Genomic DNA, 16,602 nt, shown 5'->3' on the forward strand with positions numbered 1-16,602 from the left:
AGAACATGGACCAGGCTACGAAAATATCATGTATGCCTTCAGCCTCACCGCCCTCGTCTGGCGTTTCATCAGGGGAAAACGAAAGAATGAGTGATCAGCTGCACCGTGTCCGCTATATCATGGTTAAAATTGCAGACTTACGACATGCAAGCTTATTTGGTAACACCTTCCATCTTTCATTCTCAAGTGAGAACATCTTGACTGAATATTCATGCTGGCTGATTACAACCGCGCTCACCAATACACCCAACCGCCCTCATCCTGCGAAGATAGCCTGTGTCGTACGACAAAAGGGCGACGCCCACTCAATCTAAATTCGATTGAGGGTGATGTCAACGAGGTCGGGGCGAATTTGTGCTTCTTGGCACATGTCTTGGCATTCTCGTATTCTCGAGTAACAACAACAAACTATATTGGTTAAGCATTTCTGCTTGCGAAGATGGTCGGTTCAACATTAGGAGTAATTGTATACGCGATTTGTGTCTCCGGATATGAAGACTGGGGAGACGGGATAGAACATTGAACTTTATTCTATGGGTCAATTGCACTTAGACTGATTAGAATATACTCGTAGATACGAGTACGAGTGTGATTTGCGGCTGATGATCCCGAAAGGTCCTTCGAGGCATGAAATGCGCAGAGCCCCCATCTTCTACCTGTCATTCTCACATTATATCCGCTCTGACTTCTGAACATCGAAACGGCCATCGTCATGCCGGACCCAAGCATGATGAGCCACACGTTTGTTAGCAGTTTGGGCGCCAATAAGCACGAAAACGGGGCTTCGGTTTTACCCCTGCCACTGAATCTGATAGCTCTCATAATTTCATACGTATGCATCACGTACGAGCAGGGTCATGATCCAGAAAGCTGACCATCCTCAAAGCTTGACCGCCCTGCAGACCTCGGCCGGACTTGTCGCACATGTCGCGTTTTCCATTATATCGGCCTCCCTCAACTCTACTCCAACGTCTCCTTAAGATCTTACGACTACATACGCTATTCGCGCCGTGATGGCCGGCCAGATGGCTGCGGCATGGCAAGCCCTTTCTCTATGGGCTTGAATGGGCTGGTGGCGAGGAATGTAGCTGGCTACGTGAAGCATTTCGAGGTCTGCGGAGAGTGGAAAGAACATGAACTGGAAGAACACGCAAAAGTTGGGAGGGTACCTGATGAGACCATGATGTTGAATTCGCTGGTGCGAGCAGCGGTGGAGAAGATGGCGGTACTAGACAGCTTCAGGTACTGCATATCTGTCTAGGTCTGGAGCCAATTCGCTGACTTGCATTCTAGCTGGGCGTTGAACGTCAAGATGTTGCCGGTTATATGGCACGGACTTGCACAGCGGAATTCAATAACGAAACTCACGGTCAGATTCCCTTCAAGTCGACATCCTCGACCACTCACCCTCGTGCCCCCAATGCCGAACTTGCAAGACTTGAAGGTCACCGACATAGACCCACTTTGCTACCCAGATGACATATCCCTACTTCTGCTCGGCTCTAAAAACCTTCGACATTTGAAGCTTCATTGGAGTCCTCGCATGCGGGAAGCTCGGGAACTTAGTACGCAGGAATCCGCCTACTTTGGAAGATGTGCTGCTGCAAGATACTCAATATCCCTGCAAACCCTTGCTGTACAGAATCTATACACGTATCATGACATCTCCAACTGCGACTTATTTGATCACTCCTTTGTGGAAGAAGTAACGTTGCTCAACAGCACTGGTGGACTTGGTGATGATGCCGGCACCGCCTTCGTGGACCAGCACAATTGGCGAAAGACCGAAGAAAACGTGCCGTCAAACCTCAAAATGCTCCGTATTGATAAAGTCTCCCGTCAACAATGCTCATTCATCGAGAGCATCAATGGACTAGAAAAGCTATACCTCATCGGTCCACAGCCTTCCCCAGGACGCAGAGTCAAAGGCACCACGCCAAATTGTGGAAAATCTCTGCCGGATTCACCCGCCTCCAGCCACTCTTCTCCCAGCAGCACCGACAACTCCAACATCATGACCTTAAAAGAAGACTACATCGAAGCCATCACGAAGAGCCATGGCCACACTCTCAAGCACCTCCTCCTCCTCCCGCAATGGCGCCTCACAGATGACGACATAGCCCTCATAGTGCGCCAGTGCCCAAATCTCGAACAACTAGGCATCGGTGCCGAATACTCCAGCTTCAAACAGCTCAGGCTCCTCGTGCCTTTTTTAAACAACCTCACAGCAATAAGGATCCTGAGTAGCCCAGATGATACAAGCTTTGTGAACAAGATGCGTGAAATGGATGATAGAGGGATGCACGAGAAAACGCTGTCAGAGGAGACCGCAAAGTGGAACTTGAGTACGCTGCAGTACATGGAATTGGGTGGGGAAGATTTGATTTTTGAAGTCGGCAAGAGGGAGGGGGGGAAGGCCGGATGGAAAAAGGTCGTGAAGAAGAAAGCGTGGGAGGAGGTGAGGGATATTGCTATTTGGGCTTTGGATTCTCATGACTTATGAAGTGGACTGGAGAGATCCGAGTCTGTATTGGAGGTACATAGAGAGGATGAAGCGTTTCTAGGGGGCGCCGCTTGTATGATACCATACCATTCAAACTAGCGGCCTGCTTCTTCACTCAAGCACTCTCCTTTCTCGCTTCGCTCCTCCATCGCTGGCACTACGACACTCTTCGCTCCAGCATGCGATACCGAACTCCGAACTCTCTCCTTCTCTGACGCCAAACTCCCGCTCTTCTGTCCCAACGCACCGTCTACAGCAGACCGTCTAACCACCTGTGTTTGCTGACTCCACTGGCAATATATCTATCATCGTCTACGGAGCACTGCCATTCCTCAACGCGGTTTGAATGCGTTTATCATCAGCCCGCTCTATGCATATGGCCTCGCGGGTGGAGAAAAAATTTCGTGCAATAACACATGAAGCTGCAAAATGTCCGATATGAAGAAAGGCTTTTCAAGAAAATTGCGGGAAAGTTTGATCCGGATACTCCTTACCCCCAGGGATGTCCGATCCCCGAGCCCTCAAGTTGAGTAAATCATCAACAATGGCTGTTACAATGAGACAGCTATCCCGTGGCTTCTTTGAACCTGGTTGGTCGAAAGGATCTGAAGCGTTTATGATACTCCCAACGAAAAGCTCTCCATTGGAAGTCCTGCCGCTTACAAGCTAACCACCACTCGTCGTTCAGTTCAGAGCACTCCACAATCCCTTCGTCACCGCCACCCGATCTCTAACCTTCACCTTTCCCGAACCCCCGGAACGACCTACGCTTTCACCTCCTGCGCCTGGACATTCGTTTCACTCCCGCCCACCTCCCCCTCCTGATGCTCAAACTGCGCCATCTTCTTCTATATCCACCTCCCCATGCTCGAGCACAACATCGTCTTACCTACCTCAAATTCAGTAAACGAGATCTGTTATCCGCGAGGTGCTATCGTCAGCGATTGGTGCGGCTCGACTACGTTCTTTCCACCGACGAAGATCTACACAAACAGCGACTTCATAGAACTTTCTACGCGTGTTTAAAAAGGTCCGGAGCCATATAAGATCCTATGGAGTAACGCGATTATCGTACAATTTTAGATCTCGGACGATTTAGGGGTTCATCAGGCCGCAGTTCCCGCAAACATCATTAACGACTCCATACTTTCGTGGCCAATAGTTCAGACCGGTAGCGTAGCCTTGCTCGATGACCACCGAACCCTCTGTTGCCCTACATATATCGTCACCAGCGTCTTTGGTTCCGTGAGGACGAGCCAGTTGCTAGCGCAAGATGGGTGATGATTTAATTCCCATAGATCCTCTCTAGACAGCGTTTTCGCAAACTTTTTGCAGAAGACCAACAACTCTGGATGACTTTTTCACGAAGGCTCTGAGGCGAAAAACAATAAAATCTTCCTCTCTTTCGGACTTGGGAATTATGACGCTAGCCATCCCCTATGAATGGACAATTTTCAGACGAACTTTGAGCCTGGGGGGTGCTTCGGAAATCAGCCGTCGATGAGGTCAACCAGTTCCAAGCGAGCATTTCTTCAAAAACAACAAAAGTAACCATCATAGAGATCTACAACTATAGATTTGCCAGGAAACGATCAACTTCCCGATCACACACGAGCTTCGGCAGCAAGATTCGTAATATGATTTGACTGGTGCGCATCACATGACGTGCTCCAGACCGCGTGAGGTACCCACCTACTACTCCAACAAATCATCGACGGTGGCCTCGAGACGATGCGAATAGAAAGTGCTCGATGGTGGGCACTTGTGGAGAAAAAGAAAAAAGGTAGAAATAACTCCGAGGTGGAGAAATTATGCGGGGCCTTCCTATTTACCACTGTCCTTACTTGAAAGATTTCCATGCAGTCATCATGATCACCGACTGATGCAACGCTGCAAGGTAAGTCAGACGGCTCCGTGTGCTGCAGAAATGGAACTACCCGCCCGGTCAAGTGACAGAGTCGTGCATAAAAGCGGGCTGGCCAAATGGGGATAAACACATCTTTTCGAACAACCGGGCTAGGTCGTAAATTTTTTTAAAATGTAAATGTAGAACAGACAATCGTTAAACAAGTAATGAGTGCTCTTGCGGTTTCGTCAAAAGTTAGTGTTTTATCAAATGCTGATAGGGGTGGCGTTGCGCTCACAAATGATTGATTTAATTTGGAGAGGGGCGGGGGTCAATACCTTCGCATTCAGTGTCCCAATATTCGAGTACACCGTAACATTCAAACGAGATCATCCCGGATTGCCTCTGCACTGTGTTTCTAGCCATAACATAACTCAGTTCTGTCTCTCCCATCTAAGCGAGCGACTTCGAGGCTCCAGCATTTGTAGCGTGATAGCTGAGATAGCCGAATCATCAACCATACGCACCAGCGCCCTCTTCGCATCCGCTTCGCCTTCTCCGTTCTTGACTACCGGCCTCACGCGGTATTGCCGGAATAGGCTCGCCAGAACGGCTACAAATTCTACCTGAGAGAATTTTCGGCCGACGCATTCTCGTGGACCATCTGCCCAGGGGATGAAAGTTCCGGCTTCGGGCTCAATGAAAGTTTCCTCTGCCATCGGCAATGTATGATTACCGTGGCTGCTGAATGTGGGAGAAGAAGCTCTGAGCCAGCGACTCGGACGCCAGTCGAGGGCGTCCGAACCCCAAGTTTGAGGATCAGTGTGGAGAGCTTGTACGTTGATGTTGATCGCCGTACTTGAAGGAAGTATATACGTTTTGTCGCCCAGAGCGAGGCTTTGGGAATGAAAACCGGTTGACTTCGGGATGAAGACTATGGAGCCATACAGACGTAGAGTCTCGTACTGACTTTACGTCAGTGGATATACATGGCTCGGAATCAGGAAGTGGGGAGGGAACTGGGCCATACCATCACAGCAAGGCATCGTTCTAAATTAGGGAAGCTTTCCTCGTACTTCCAACCTCCTGAGCCACCAGAATTCCCTAAGACATGATGGACCTCTTCTATGAGCCAAGCTTGGCATTCAGGGTTCGCAGCCAGCAGCACGAGCGAAGTAGCCATAGTGTTTGCGGTCGTTTCATGCCCCGCAAGATTGAAAGCAAAGATATTGCCAAAGATTTCCTCGTCAGTGAGGCCTAGACGGGTGGAGTCGTTTATATCACTAGACTTTTGGGCCTCCTCTGAGGCTCGCACAAGTGAGCCCATTAAATTCCCAGTCCCATGTTCACGTTTTGCCGCCATGTTGCGTTCATGCGTCAGCATCTCTTCCATATATTTCTGGAACTCCTGGGTCGCGACACCGAGACTCCTCAGTCTCTTTGGAAGAAAAGACAGGGTCAGAACCTTCTTTGGAAATATGGCGAAAGTTATAATGTTGCGTAGACACAGAGAAAGAGCATCCCGATAGGTCATGCTATGCCCGTCAGACAAGTCGCGGACCCCATGGTGGAAAGAATAAGAGAGACCGAATCCAACGCAGGTCAGTACGTGTAGTGCTAGCGTTGCGGTGTCTGCCACGGTTTCCCTTGTGCCTTCTGCTCCTTGCTCTGCCCAAAATTGGGCCATGTCATGTGCTTGCCTCAGAGCTTCCTTCCATACCAGCGAGCTTGTTCTCTCGTTGAAGTTTGGAGCCGTAAGCCGCCTTTGACGCTGCCAGTCTTCGCCCTCGACCTACAGTCACCATTAGCTATGGACACAGTTACATCAAACTTCAAAGTTTGAGTTACAGTGTTCAAATTGCGACCAAAGACATTGAGCTGTTCTGTATCTCCATCAGTAGGTAAAATCACGACTACAACTTTGATTGGTTCACCTACCATACATGACAGCTGGCTTGATGAATTCTTTCCGGCGCGAGAGAATGGTGTGCGTGGCTTGAGGATCTGCGACGCTGACTTCGTTTCCACTAGGCGTAACAACAATGAACACAGGGCCAAGCTCATCGTGTAAAGCATGCTTGTCATGAAAAGTCCAGCCCATGTATGTGCATCTAGCCCATTTCCCAAGGCCGAAGGGTAGATGCTTCAACAAGAGTACGAAGGGAAATGTTCTGTAAGTCAGTATCCATAGCGGATTCAAAGGTGATACAGGACTGATGATGACGGGTAAGGCAATCTTACGCGCCGTGTTGTAGGTTGAAATGACAGAGAAGAAAGTCAAAGACAAGAAGGCGAGGATGACGCTGGCAAGCACAAAGGTCAAGTTCATAGTGCGTGTCGGATTGGAATGGCGGAGTGAGATACTTTGTGGAGGAAGGCGAATAGTGGGGTCACGATTACTCAGAGCGAGAGGGTCGGAATGCTACGTGTTTGAGCTAGAAGTTGTCAGGGTAGTTGTAGCAACGACTGATGGAGGCGACTTAATGCCAATGCAATATTGATGAGGCTGAGGTAAGGTAGGCATCAGTTCGCGGCGCATAAAGCTGGCGGAAGTTGTACAAGTACAAAGAGAAGACGACGTCAATATTATGCAGCTGAGTCGTCTCAAGCCTAAAGTACCTTATCCTAAAATTCTATTATATCAGCATCATGGTCGATTCCTTTTCATCATGTCTTATGTCTTACTTCTTCATGACATTCTCTATCCGCATCGGAAGATGGTAAATCCGCTCTCCTACAGAGTCATCATCATCGTTTGACAATCTTTGCAGGATATGGGATGCACCTGCATTAATGATTGAATTCTAGTCTACCCTAAAACGCAATCAGGCGTCTGCAGCGTTCCATCCGCTGTGCTGCATCTCCACGTTACTCCTACTGTAGATCTCCGTGTCGGTGCCGATCATGTCCACCTCTTGACTGTTGTATCAAATGCCTCACTAAAGTACTTACAGCCTCTGAAATCAATGAGGCCTACACCAGCCTTTCTTCTTCTTCTTCTTCTTCCCCTTCTTCTAGAGAGCTCTATGGCACGCGTAGAGAAAGACGGGCTGGGACTGCTCTCACTTAAGGTTTCACCTCACTCGTTGCATACAAAGCTATGCCATAACTTGGATGGAGGGTGATGGTGGTGAGAGTACTTCTCGCACGAGGCTGAGTACTATCCCATTTGCAGTCTGCAAAGTGACGTTACGGGCCAGGTACCCCAACATATAATGTTACGTCCCACAAGCATTATCATCCTCTTCACTATTTTTACTGTTATCCCTCGCAACATTAACCCTTGTCTCTATCCCAGGAATCAGCTACAAATCTTCACAAGCTATACAAGTGCTTGATAGCCAGAATGTCCAGCAATTCTTCGCAGCCTAGCAAGCCTCCCAAGATCAGCCAAGAAGCCTTCCAGGTCAGGTTTTATTTGAACCCTCAAAGCCTTTCAACAAAGCTCATACGATAACAGGTTTCAGCTGGCTTTCTCCTTGGCATAGCAGTGATGGTAGCAGGAGGCCGTATATTGGCTCGTTTCTACAAATCACACGGTGTCACCGTTGACGATGGCTTCTTTTTCCTCGCGATTACCACTTTTATCTCTGGGACTATTGTGCTTTACTTAGGTTTACCTTACATCTATTTGCAGGAGAATGTAGAGGCTGGCCTACGCGCTACCCCGGCAGACCTTGTTTCCCAACTCATTCATAGCGAGAAATTACAAGATACGGCCACGACGTTGTTGGGAACTACGATCATTAGTGTGAAGGTTTCCTTTTTGTTCTTTTTCCGGGACCTCTTGAGACAACAGAAGAAAATGTTAGTTTGGTGGTGGTGTATTCTTGTCTTCCTCATCCCTACCGCGCCCATCCTTATGTTCTCCAATCTCATCTCTTGTTCATACTTCGATGAAAGAATTGGTTAGTTTTGCATCCAACCAGGGTTCCGAATTTTCTATATTGATAAGATCTCTGCTTAGTCGAGTGCGTGACTCCCGTGGCTCTTGCTAGGCAGAACGGGACTCTCAGAGCAACAGCGACCTTGGACATTGTCTCGGATGCCTTACGTAGGTCTCACCCTTCGCAATCCGCATTGCCCTGCATACTAAAAGCAGCAGTCATATCCATCCCGGTGATACTACTCTGGAATGTCAATATAAACCTCCGTCGGAAGCTGGCACTTTGGGGGATCCTATGCCTCAGTATCTTCACGGCCATCACGGCGGTAATCAAAGTCGCTGGAGGAAACATCAGCCATGACCAAGTTGACTCCGCGTGGGCGATATTTTGGCTTCAAGCTGAAGCCGCTGTCGCAATCATCGTGGTCTCTATCACTGCATTCCGCGCACTTTTCGTTGCCCACCGAACATCGAAACAGCAATCGCCGGCTCATCATGCCTCTACCTCCCGATCTATCTGGAGCAAAATTGTGAGACGCGATGACGATCTGCCCGCGGCCCTGGCACCAACGTTCACTGGCGCTCGGACGTATATACGTTATTCTCCGTATGGCTCGGGTAGCTTCAAAGGATCTCGAGATATGGAATTGCCATTGCAGGGACCAGGGATTCGTGTCACGCATGATATCTCATCGGACAAGATAAGTTGCACTAGAATGTAGGACTCAATCGACGCTGACGTTTCTCCAGACTAACCAGCATGGAGCTCCGAAACCCTCTGCAGAGTCTTTCGTGTGAGAAACATTGGGCCTTAGCTAGGAGGCTGAGACCCAGGCCAGGTGTTTAAGATTCCAATCTACGCTGGGTATTATCACCATCGACTGTGTTTAGATCTACAGATCACAAAGAAGAAACCGAATTCTTGGGCCATCTTGCTGTGCCAGTCCTATCTAGGAATACTATCCAAACGTGTGAAATCCTTGGGGGAGTCGTATTCTTCTTAGGATATGATTAGCTGTTCGAAGACCATCATACCCCACGCTTTACATATAATTATAAAGGATCGTGACATAACTCTGGATATAATGCAATCAGTGATAGTGAGTCTGTGACTATTCATTTGCATTGGGAGAACCTAACCTACAAGGAGAAAATCATAAAGTCACTGGAAAGAGGATGAAAGCCGAGGCTTTTTTTCTGGGACCGTAAGGATACAGCAGTGCACGAGATTTTTGCTACAAAGAACTCAAGAGGTGTCCCATCGCAAGTCTAGACTAACTATGCTTCTCCAGCACATTTTCAAGCGGCACCCCTCGAGACATCTCAATTCGCTGGCATTTTCCCCTCGTACTCACTGCATCTTCTCTGTGCTTTCTGGTACTCACTCCGCACTATTGGCAATAGCCTTGAAGTCGTACCTTCGCCCGTTTGGTGGAACCCTCATCTTTTGTCTATCAAGCCAAGTAAGTTTCTTTATAGTCAGCCTTGGTGCTTCCTCCTTTCCTCTTCCTTCGTGCGGAGCTCCACAACGAGGGTAGTGAATGGTAACAAATTTTGGTTCCGGCTGCGTGATAGAAATCTGTCAGTGTCTGTACATAAGATCTGACCACAGTAGGCTCTGCCGGATTAGATTGTCTTCACCTGTGAATCACTGTCATATCATTCTGAAGCTAGCGACTAAGCAAAGACTCTGAAATTGCCCACTCCTTCTTTTTCCTTGGACGACTAAGCAGCTTCTTCAAATGACTGCCCCTTCCACTCCCCCAACGACTAAGCGAACGACTAAGCAACCCTCCCATTTCAAAAATTTATTCTTCAGTCACCATGGCACAACACAAATCAACATCCCTCATCATCAACTTCCATCAGCCACCCCTTCCACCCACACTCCTGTCTGTACAGCTTTCATCCTCATCTACATCCTCATCCGCGCTACCTCACAACAAGTAACCAACCCACTCACTCGCCACGATGGAGTCCAGCGAAACCCACAAGTCGTCGCAAGAGCCGCGAAAAGTGCTGCGGACACCAAGAAAGCTCCCTGTGACAGACAGCAAGGGCGTCTTGAAGTAAGTCAATCGTCAGAGAGAAGATACCGTCGACGACGACACTCTGACGGTGCCCTAGGCAAGCAATCTTCGCTCGCGGAGGGGAGAAGTTGCAAGAGGAGATAGAGCTACAGGAAGAACAGCAGCGACGGGACGACGAGCAACGTGCGTTTAGCGAGATGCTAGCGCGCAATAACGAAGATTAGGAGGCAGGGAGGAGACGAGAAGGAAAAGGACGAAAGAGGGAACATATGACTGGGTAAGATGAACCGTGGCAGAAGCATTGCGGGAATGGTAGACTGACGGTGCACTGTCGTTCAGCACTCCCCATATCCTTCGAGCCCGGATCTTCAAACGGACCACACAGCCTCCGGCAGCTCTTAGCGTTCTGATTCCATCCAAGGTTCAGAACTGGCACCGGAAAACTTGCTGATACTCGGGAGCTCGTATCTGGTGTATACCCACCTACTTCGGCATTGGGGAGTCACCGCTCAAACTATTCTCAAGCAATCGTCGCCTCCTGCGGGTCTGGAATCTGGGTCCGGGTCATACGGTATCTGGAAGTATTCAGCATTCCACATCTCCAAGACCGAGACGCGGCATTGGATGTCTGCCGATCCCTGTACAGGAGATCGTATTGGGCGAATATCGAATCGGGTGTGGGACTCAGCGTTAAACCTCTTTCCAGCACTTGTCACCTCCTCCGAGTCCGGGATTCCAGGAAAGATCACACGGCGTCCGGAAGTACTTAGCATACTGTCTTTCTCCAAGATTGGGACTGGGCACTGGAAGCCTATCATTCCCTGTTAGGGAAATTGTCTTCGCAGGCTTCTTCTTTCCATAGAGAGTTATAAAGTTTGATCTTATCGAAGTCTTTTTTAGCCAGAACACAACCAAGACTTCTGAGAGGGATCTCTGCAGTCCTCAAGCCTTCCAATGAGATCTATCTTTTGGGCTTCAACTATGACTCCTGCACCCACATTAGCTTCAGAACTACCAGTGGATGGAAAGCGGAGCTCCAGGCACATTTTCCCACCCTTACCGTCCGCTATCCCGTTGGGAGCAGGTTCAATGGGAATGGCCGCCAACGCAGTCGAACATTGGGCACTAGTATACTCGATCTCCTTGGCTTCATTCCGGATCTGCCCGATGAGCTGTCTACATTGAAAATGTTTATCTCATTCATTTACCTGAACACGAGTTATTCGCTCCGTGTATTGGGAAGAAAAGTGAAAGCGCAACAATGCCGACGGAGCGGCACGAGGAATACGGGACATTCGACCCCATCGTGGTCAAGAAGACAATAACCCTGTCGACGACAGCGAAGCTCTGGCGGAGCTCGCTTTTGATGATAGCGTGGCCTTCACTCGCATGTCCTCAACGTCTTTGGTCGCTTCATCGCGGACGAGGCTTAGAAGTTCGAACTTACCAAGACTCTAGCGTTCAAGCGCGTTGCTGAGTTGAACGCTGAAGCTAAGGACCTTCGCACTACCACCGCCGTTCTCAACAAGCCAGACAATCTCGTTGGCGTGCTCCCCTTTCTGTGGAAGGACCGTTTCGACTCGCATCAACAGGAACCATCCAGAAGACCGCTATGTGTCTGCCGGTCCATGCCTCAGTGTCGGGAAAGCCCTTGAGCCAGTGGATTCGACGACCACCGTTTACCACTATGGCCCAACCACAAGCCGAGAGTCGAATCCAATCTCCAGGTCCTACCAAGGAAAACTCTCATACAGCCTTCGAGCACAACGCCACGCTAACCCAGAGAAGGGAGAAAAGAAGCTCCTCGCTCAACAGAACACTGACAATGGCTGGACGATTACCAGAAACGACCACCGTACTCTACCAGTACATTGCCCCAGCGGCTCCTTTATGCTTGCATTCTCAAGAGCCAGTAGTCGACTTCGACGAGCGTCCAGAAGCACTGGCTTTATTCGCGTTTTCTCCAAGGTTGGAAATCGCCAATGGAAACCCGTCCCTATCTTGCGCAACGAGATCATCCCAGCTCTCGCAGACGAAATGAGAGCCCGATCGACAACCGCACATCTTTCGTCCAGAAACGTGGCAACCACAATCGCAAGCAGGGAGCGCTCTTCCACGATGCCTATCTACCTCGTCCACGGTTCAAGATCGTGATCGCCTCAGGCTCGGTACTGGAAATGGCGAAGGAGACTTCGGTTCTGGGAAGATGGAGGGCAGGAGGGCCGATCGATGTCCACCGGTTGCGTACTACGCCCGTCGGCGTCTCTTTGCTCCCCAGACGGTGCGGTAGCAGATCTCGGGGATTTCCATCGACTGAACACCGCCAGACCTTTTCGAAACCAGGGAAATCAGACCACCAAGTCCGTGAATGCTGTGTCGGATGATTGGGATACTGTACAAAGTGTACTCACCGAACTCACTGCGACTGACTTGGGGATAGAGCTGCTAATAAGAGCTCTTGGGAAGGGCGAAGAGATTTGTTGACGACATGAGTATTCAGCAGCTTACCCATCTTCTGGTCTTGCCAGCTGCGTTTCCAGTCCAGTGATCAATGGTGACCAAAGCATTCAACGAGAATTGATATCGCCCGGCCATGAGGAATGGTGTGCTGATTATTCCTCCAAATGCCATCCCAACGCCTCGTTACCGTCCTCCCGAAGTCGGTGTTGTAATCAAGAACACTTCTCCATTGGTCCCCCGTTCTGGAACTAACCACAAAGAACCTCGTCGTCAATGACCTCGTCTCCCCAACGAAAGGCGGCCCATGGCCCGCCCAAACACGACCGGGCTTCCCATCGAAAACAACCCCACCTTGTGACCACCTCCCCCATTCTCGATCATCAACAACCTTCTATCGACATCACCCGAGTCAAGTCCACAACCCTAGACATACGAACCCCTGAATCCGCCTAAGATACCACCCACTCATTGCTGCGACCTGAGCCTCCGAGGAAGCAAGCGCGATAGATCATCGCCGTGGCCAGGTCCATCTCACAACACTCGCAAGAGGGACGGTTCGAAAATCCCCCAACTCCCAACTCTCCAAACGAGGAGCGACGTGCCCGCCAACGGATACCTAAGCCCCCTACACCATCAATCCGCGCACATACGAAATCCCCCACAGCCGCCCAAACCCCGATCAATCCGGTCTTCGAATCCGCCCGTCTAAAACAGCTGCAGCGATCTCTGCCCGCTTTCCGTCGCGGCCTTTGCCACCCTCCACCTCGAGAATGGATACCTCGAGCGTGTCAAAGGGAGGCCGGGGGAATCCCATCGTCTGCGCTCGCTCAACCGGCGATCCAAGAAAGCAAGAGAGAGACCAGGCTCCCAAGCAGCCGACTTCGCGTCTCTGGATACTCAGTTGTGGAACGACGCGGTGGGCAAAGACATCCGGACCACAGTTAACGAGACGCGAGGGGAGGAATGCTCCAATCCGACACGCACGTATGTAAAGCAGAGGAAGGACATTGCCGACGACGATCCGGCCCAGGTCGGAATTGCCGTGAGATGACCACGACTCCGAAGCCATCTGCACCATATCGGCAAAAGAGGGGTCTGAGCGAGCATGGGTAGAGCGGTCCGCCCGCCCCAAGGTCGAAGTGAGCGGAACCGAATTCGTCCCATGACGGAGGACACTGTACCGAAATAACCATTCACCGGAGCGTTTCCGGCGGGACTCACGCTCGAGTTCGAGACCGTGCTTCCAGGCAACCGTGACCGGCGAGGATCCCATCAGCTTCCCGAGGACAACGACGGATGCGCTCTTCTGGATTTGACGGACATCAATGGCGGCGATGTCGGGGAAGTTTATTGGGATCACTGTGTGTTTTGAATAAAGGCTCTTAGCACGAGCCCAGGTTGGTTTCGGGGTTGCGCGGAAAGGGGGAGGGCGGAGTGGGAGTGATACAGATGTGCAGGCGCAGGAGGTGAAAGCGGAGGGTTGCGTCAGTGAGATTGTGTCACAGCTGGCCATCTATCAAGTAGAACGGCTTTCTGCCCAACATGTACACATTGCCGATGGCTTCTGTTCCAAGCACCCAAGGCTATCTAGGGTTTTGCTGCCGTGTCATCATGAAGCCTGACCTCAACGCAGTACGCCAGATCGTTACTTACAGCCAAGCATTACGGTTGTCCTTCCCCTTGACCTACTAAGCCAGCTCCCACATAGCCAAACCCCCAAAGCTCATCCCCACCCTTCCCTTCTTCAACCTGTACTCCTCCACACTCAGACCCCTGCCACTCTGGCCATTCAGCGTCTCCACCGTATAGGCACTGACCCTCTGCCCCGGCGCTCCCAGCTTCTGCGGCACAACGTCCGCCCACCAAAACATCCCGTTAGTGTCAAAGGGAACAAAGTCATCCTCTCTCCCATCAATACCGTGGATCGCTAGGATGAAGACATATGGTTTCCCTGCGCCGTTGCGTACGGGATCCCAATGTTCACAGATGCGCGAAAACTGGAAGCGGACAGGTGCGGAGGGTCGGACAGGTAGTTTGAGATATTTTGGTAGGAAGGTTGTTTCGCTAATGCCCTCTTTCTCCGCAACGCCGGAGTAGACCTGCAGCAACGCTCCACCCGTATCACCAATTATGTATTCTTCCCAACTCACTCTCCTACCACCCGAGCGGAAGAATTGCGATTTGTTGGTGGGGAAGTGCCGTAGCCCGAACTCATCATTCGACATCGTGAAAAAGCGCGGCGAGAAATGCTTGTTATAAGGCTGGCCCTTCCCATTGACGTTACCCGCACCCCAACAGCAGTCGATGAGCTTCCACTCTCCGTTATCGATCTTAACAGCATTCCAGGCATGCGTAGAGTATTCCGCGGGTAATGGTGCGCCCGGAGGTAGGGCAGAGAAACCGAATCCTTTGCCGTGGCCGCCGACGACGACAGATTCGAGACCAGCCGTTGTAGCTATGGCAGTAAAGAGGCCAGCATAGCCTTCGCAGACGGCAAGCCCACTCATGAGGGTCGAAGCAGGGGTGGACGGTTGGACACGATTGTTGAAGAAGGCTTCGACATCGTAGGATATATTATGGTGGAGCCAAGTGAAGATTGCGCGGGCTTGGTCTGTAGGAGACGAGAAGGGAGCGGTGAGTTGGGTGGCTATCCAATCGAGAGAGGGAACGGATTCGCGGGGGAACTTGGCAGCGTGGGCGTCTGGGGCGGAGAGATCGCGGCAGAGGAGGCAGGAGGGTGCGGAAGTAGGTATTTGGGGCTGAGCCTTGGGATTTGTGGAATGGAGTTCTGTGATATCGGGGCGAGATGTGAGAGGAACAGGCGGTGGTGCTCCGGGATTAGCCGGCCCCGGACCTGTTGCTCTGCCGTTGGCTCCATCGGTTGGTGCTTGGGCATGGGGCCTGTTCATACCATAGGAAAGAGCAGACCTGGCCGGCATAGGAGGTGGTCGCTCTGGCGAAACTCGCGTGGTAGCCGTGCCCGACGCTGGCCGTGCGGGTCTTGGAGGAAGCGATGGCGTATTCGGGGGAGGCTTTATCTCCACAGTTGCGACGCTGGATGTCGACTTAGTGCCCACCAATGGCATCCTAGCCCTCTCCACATCCTTGTACCCTGGGAAGGCCTTTGACTTCTCAATATCCTGATATCTTTTCTCCACATCATCCTTTGTCCGCTTGGGGGGCAACGGTGGTAAAGTCGAAGGATCGAAGACCGGTGCTTTGACTCGGCTTCCGTCCATAGAAGGTGTCCTCGAATGCACAGTCTTGGCCGTTCCGTTGGACAGAGCAGACATTGTGGAGATGTTTGAGAAGGTCGAAGAGATTGACTCATTTGAGGCCTTCCTGCTCAGTTGCAAGTTCTCAGATGGTCTCCTGGGTGGCAGTGCAGGTGAAGGTTGTGTAGACATTTTCCTCTCGGGTAACCTTGGAGGAGGCGCCGGTACAGGCTTTGCAGGCTGCGAGACCCTTTGACCTGTTCGAACGATATTCGTAGGGGGTGGTAGTACGCCGTGTCTTCTTGGCCCGATGGGCTCGTTGCCAATGCCATTGCTCGACAGCGCGTTGGATGCTGAAGTTTGAGGCACGCTTATAGATTGACTTCTTTGCTCTATTTGAGGTCTCGTCTGAGTATACTCTGGCGGAATGTCGTCTTTTGAAGCATAGGCGGTGATTGGTGCCCTGCCAACTTGACCCAGGTTCAGAGCGGCAATGCGGGCCTGGATAGAGTTTGTTTGGCTCTGTTCAGCCATTGTGTGTGAGTGTAACATAGGATCAAGTATGCTTGAAAAGAATGAAGTCTGCTCTGGTTAAGTAACGAAGGGGAAGGAGTGGATGGGTTGGGGAGAGACATGTCTTGGCAGTATGGTACTTTCCAGAG

General features: G+C 50.8%; 7 protein-coding genes across 7 annotated transcripts; 4 read left to right on the plus strand and 3 right to left on the minus strand.

Moving 5' to 3' along the window:
- Nucleotides 1–727: 727 nt before the first annotated feature.
- HO173_003637 (uncharacterized protein) lies at nucleotides 728–2,503 on the plus strand (the record flags this gene model as incomplete). Its single annotated transcript, XM_037305562.1, has 3 exons — nucleotides 728–832; nucleotides 887–1,242; nucleotides 1,294–2,503. 3 exons carry the CDS (start codon nucleotides 728–730, stop codon nucleotides 2,501–2,503), a joined length of 1,671 nt encoding a protein of 556 aa, XP_037167664.1.
- Nucleotides 2,504–4,783: 2,280 nt separating this feature from the next.
- Nucleotides 4,784–6,678, minus strand: HO173_003638 (uncharacterized protein; the record flags this gene model as incomplete). Its single annotated transcript, XM_037305563.1, has 4 exons — nucleotides 4,784–5,314; nucleotides 5,380–6,141; nucleotides 6,198–6,232; nucleotides 6,288–6,678. The coding sequence occupies 4 exons, from the start codon at nucleotides 6,676–6,678 to the stop codon at nucleotides 4,784–4,786; spliced, it is 1,719 nt and encodes a 572-aa protein (XP_037167665.1).
- Nucleotides 6,679–7,695: 1,017 nt separating this feature from the next.
- Nucleotides 7,696–8,957, plus strand: HO173_003639 (uncharacterized protein; the record flags this gene model as incomplete). Its single annotated transcript, XM_037305564.1, has 4 exons — nucleotides 7,696–7,755; nucleotides 7,810–8,257; nucleotides 8,317–8,403; nucleotides 8,455–8,957. The coding sequence occupies 4 exons, from the start codon at nucleotides 7,696–7,698 to the stop codon at nucleotides 8,955–8,957; spliced, it is 1,098 nt and encodes a 365-aa protein (XP_037167666.1).
- A 1,249-nt stretch (nucleotides 8,958–10,206) lies between these two features.
- Nucleotides 10,207–10,489, plus strand: HO173_003640 (uncharacterized protein; the record flags this gene model as incomplete). Its single annotated transcript, XM_037305565.1, has 2 exons — nucleotides 10,207–10,304; nucleotides 10,363–10,489. The coding sequence occupies 2 exons, from the start codon at nucleotides 10,207–10,209 to the stop codon at nucleotides 10,487–10,489; spliced, it is 225 nt and encodes a 74-aa protein (XP_037167667.1).
- A 2,369-nt stretch (nucleotides 10,490–12,858) lies between these two features.
- On the plus strand, nucleotides 12,859–13,168 carry HO173_003641 (uncharacterized protein; the record flags this gene model as incomplete). The annotated part of the gene is made up of 2 exons (XM_037305566.1): nucleotides 12,859–12,933; nucleotides 12,986–13,168. The coding sequence occupies 2 exons, from the start codon at nucleotides 12,859–12,861 to the stop codon at nucleotides 13,166–13,168; spliced, it is 258 nt and encodes an 85-aa protein (XP_037167668.1).
- A 236-nt stretch (nucleotides 13,169–13,404) lies between these two features.
- HO173_003642 (uncharacterized protein) lies at nucleotides 13,405–14,238 on the minus strand (the record flags this gene model as incomplete). The annotated part of the gene is made up of 1 exon (XM_037305567.1): nucleotides 13,405–14,238. The coding sequence occupies one exon, from the start codon at nucleotides 14,236–14,238 to the stop codon at nucleotides 13,405–13,407; it is 834 nt and encodes a 277-aa protein (XP_037167669.1).
- A 175-nt stretch (nucleotides 14,239–14,413) lies between these two features.
- Nucleotides 14,414–16,474, minus strand: HO173_003643 (uncharacterized protein; the record flags this gene model as incomplete). The annotated part of the gene is made up of 1 exon (XM_037305568.1): nucleotides 14,414–16,474. The coding sequence occupies one exon, from the start codon at nucleotides 16,472–16,474 to the stop codon at nucleotides 14,414–14,416; it is 2,061 nt and encodes a 686-aa protein (XP_037167670.1).
- Nucleotides 16,475–16,602: the final 128 nt, after the last annotated feature.

The sequence above is a fragment of the Letharia columbiana genome (genome assembly GCF_014066305.1).
Source record: "Letharia columbiana isolate WasteWater2 chromosome Unknown Sc0000009_s0, whole genome shotgun sequence".
In the NCBI taxonomy this organism is placed as follows: domain Eukaryota; kingdom Fungi; phylum Ascomycota; class Lecanoromycetes; order Lecanorales; family Parmeliaceae; genus Letharia; species Letharia columbiana.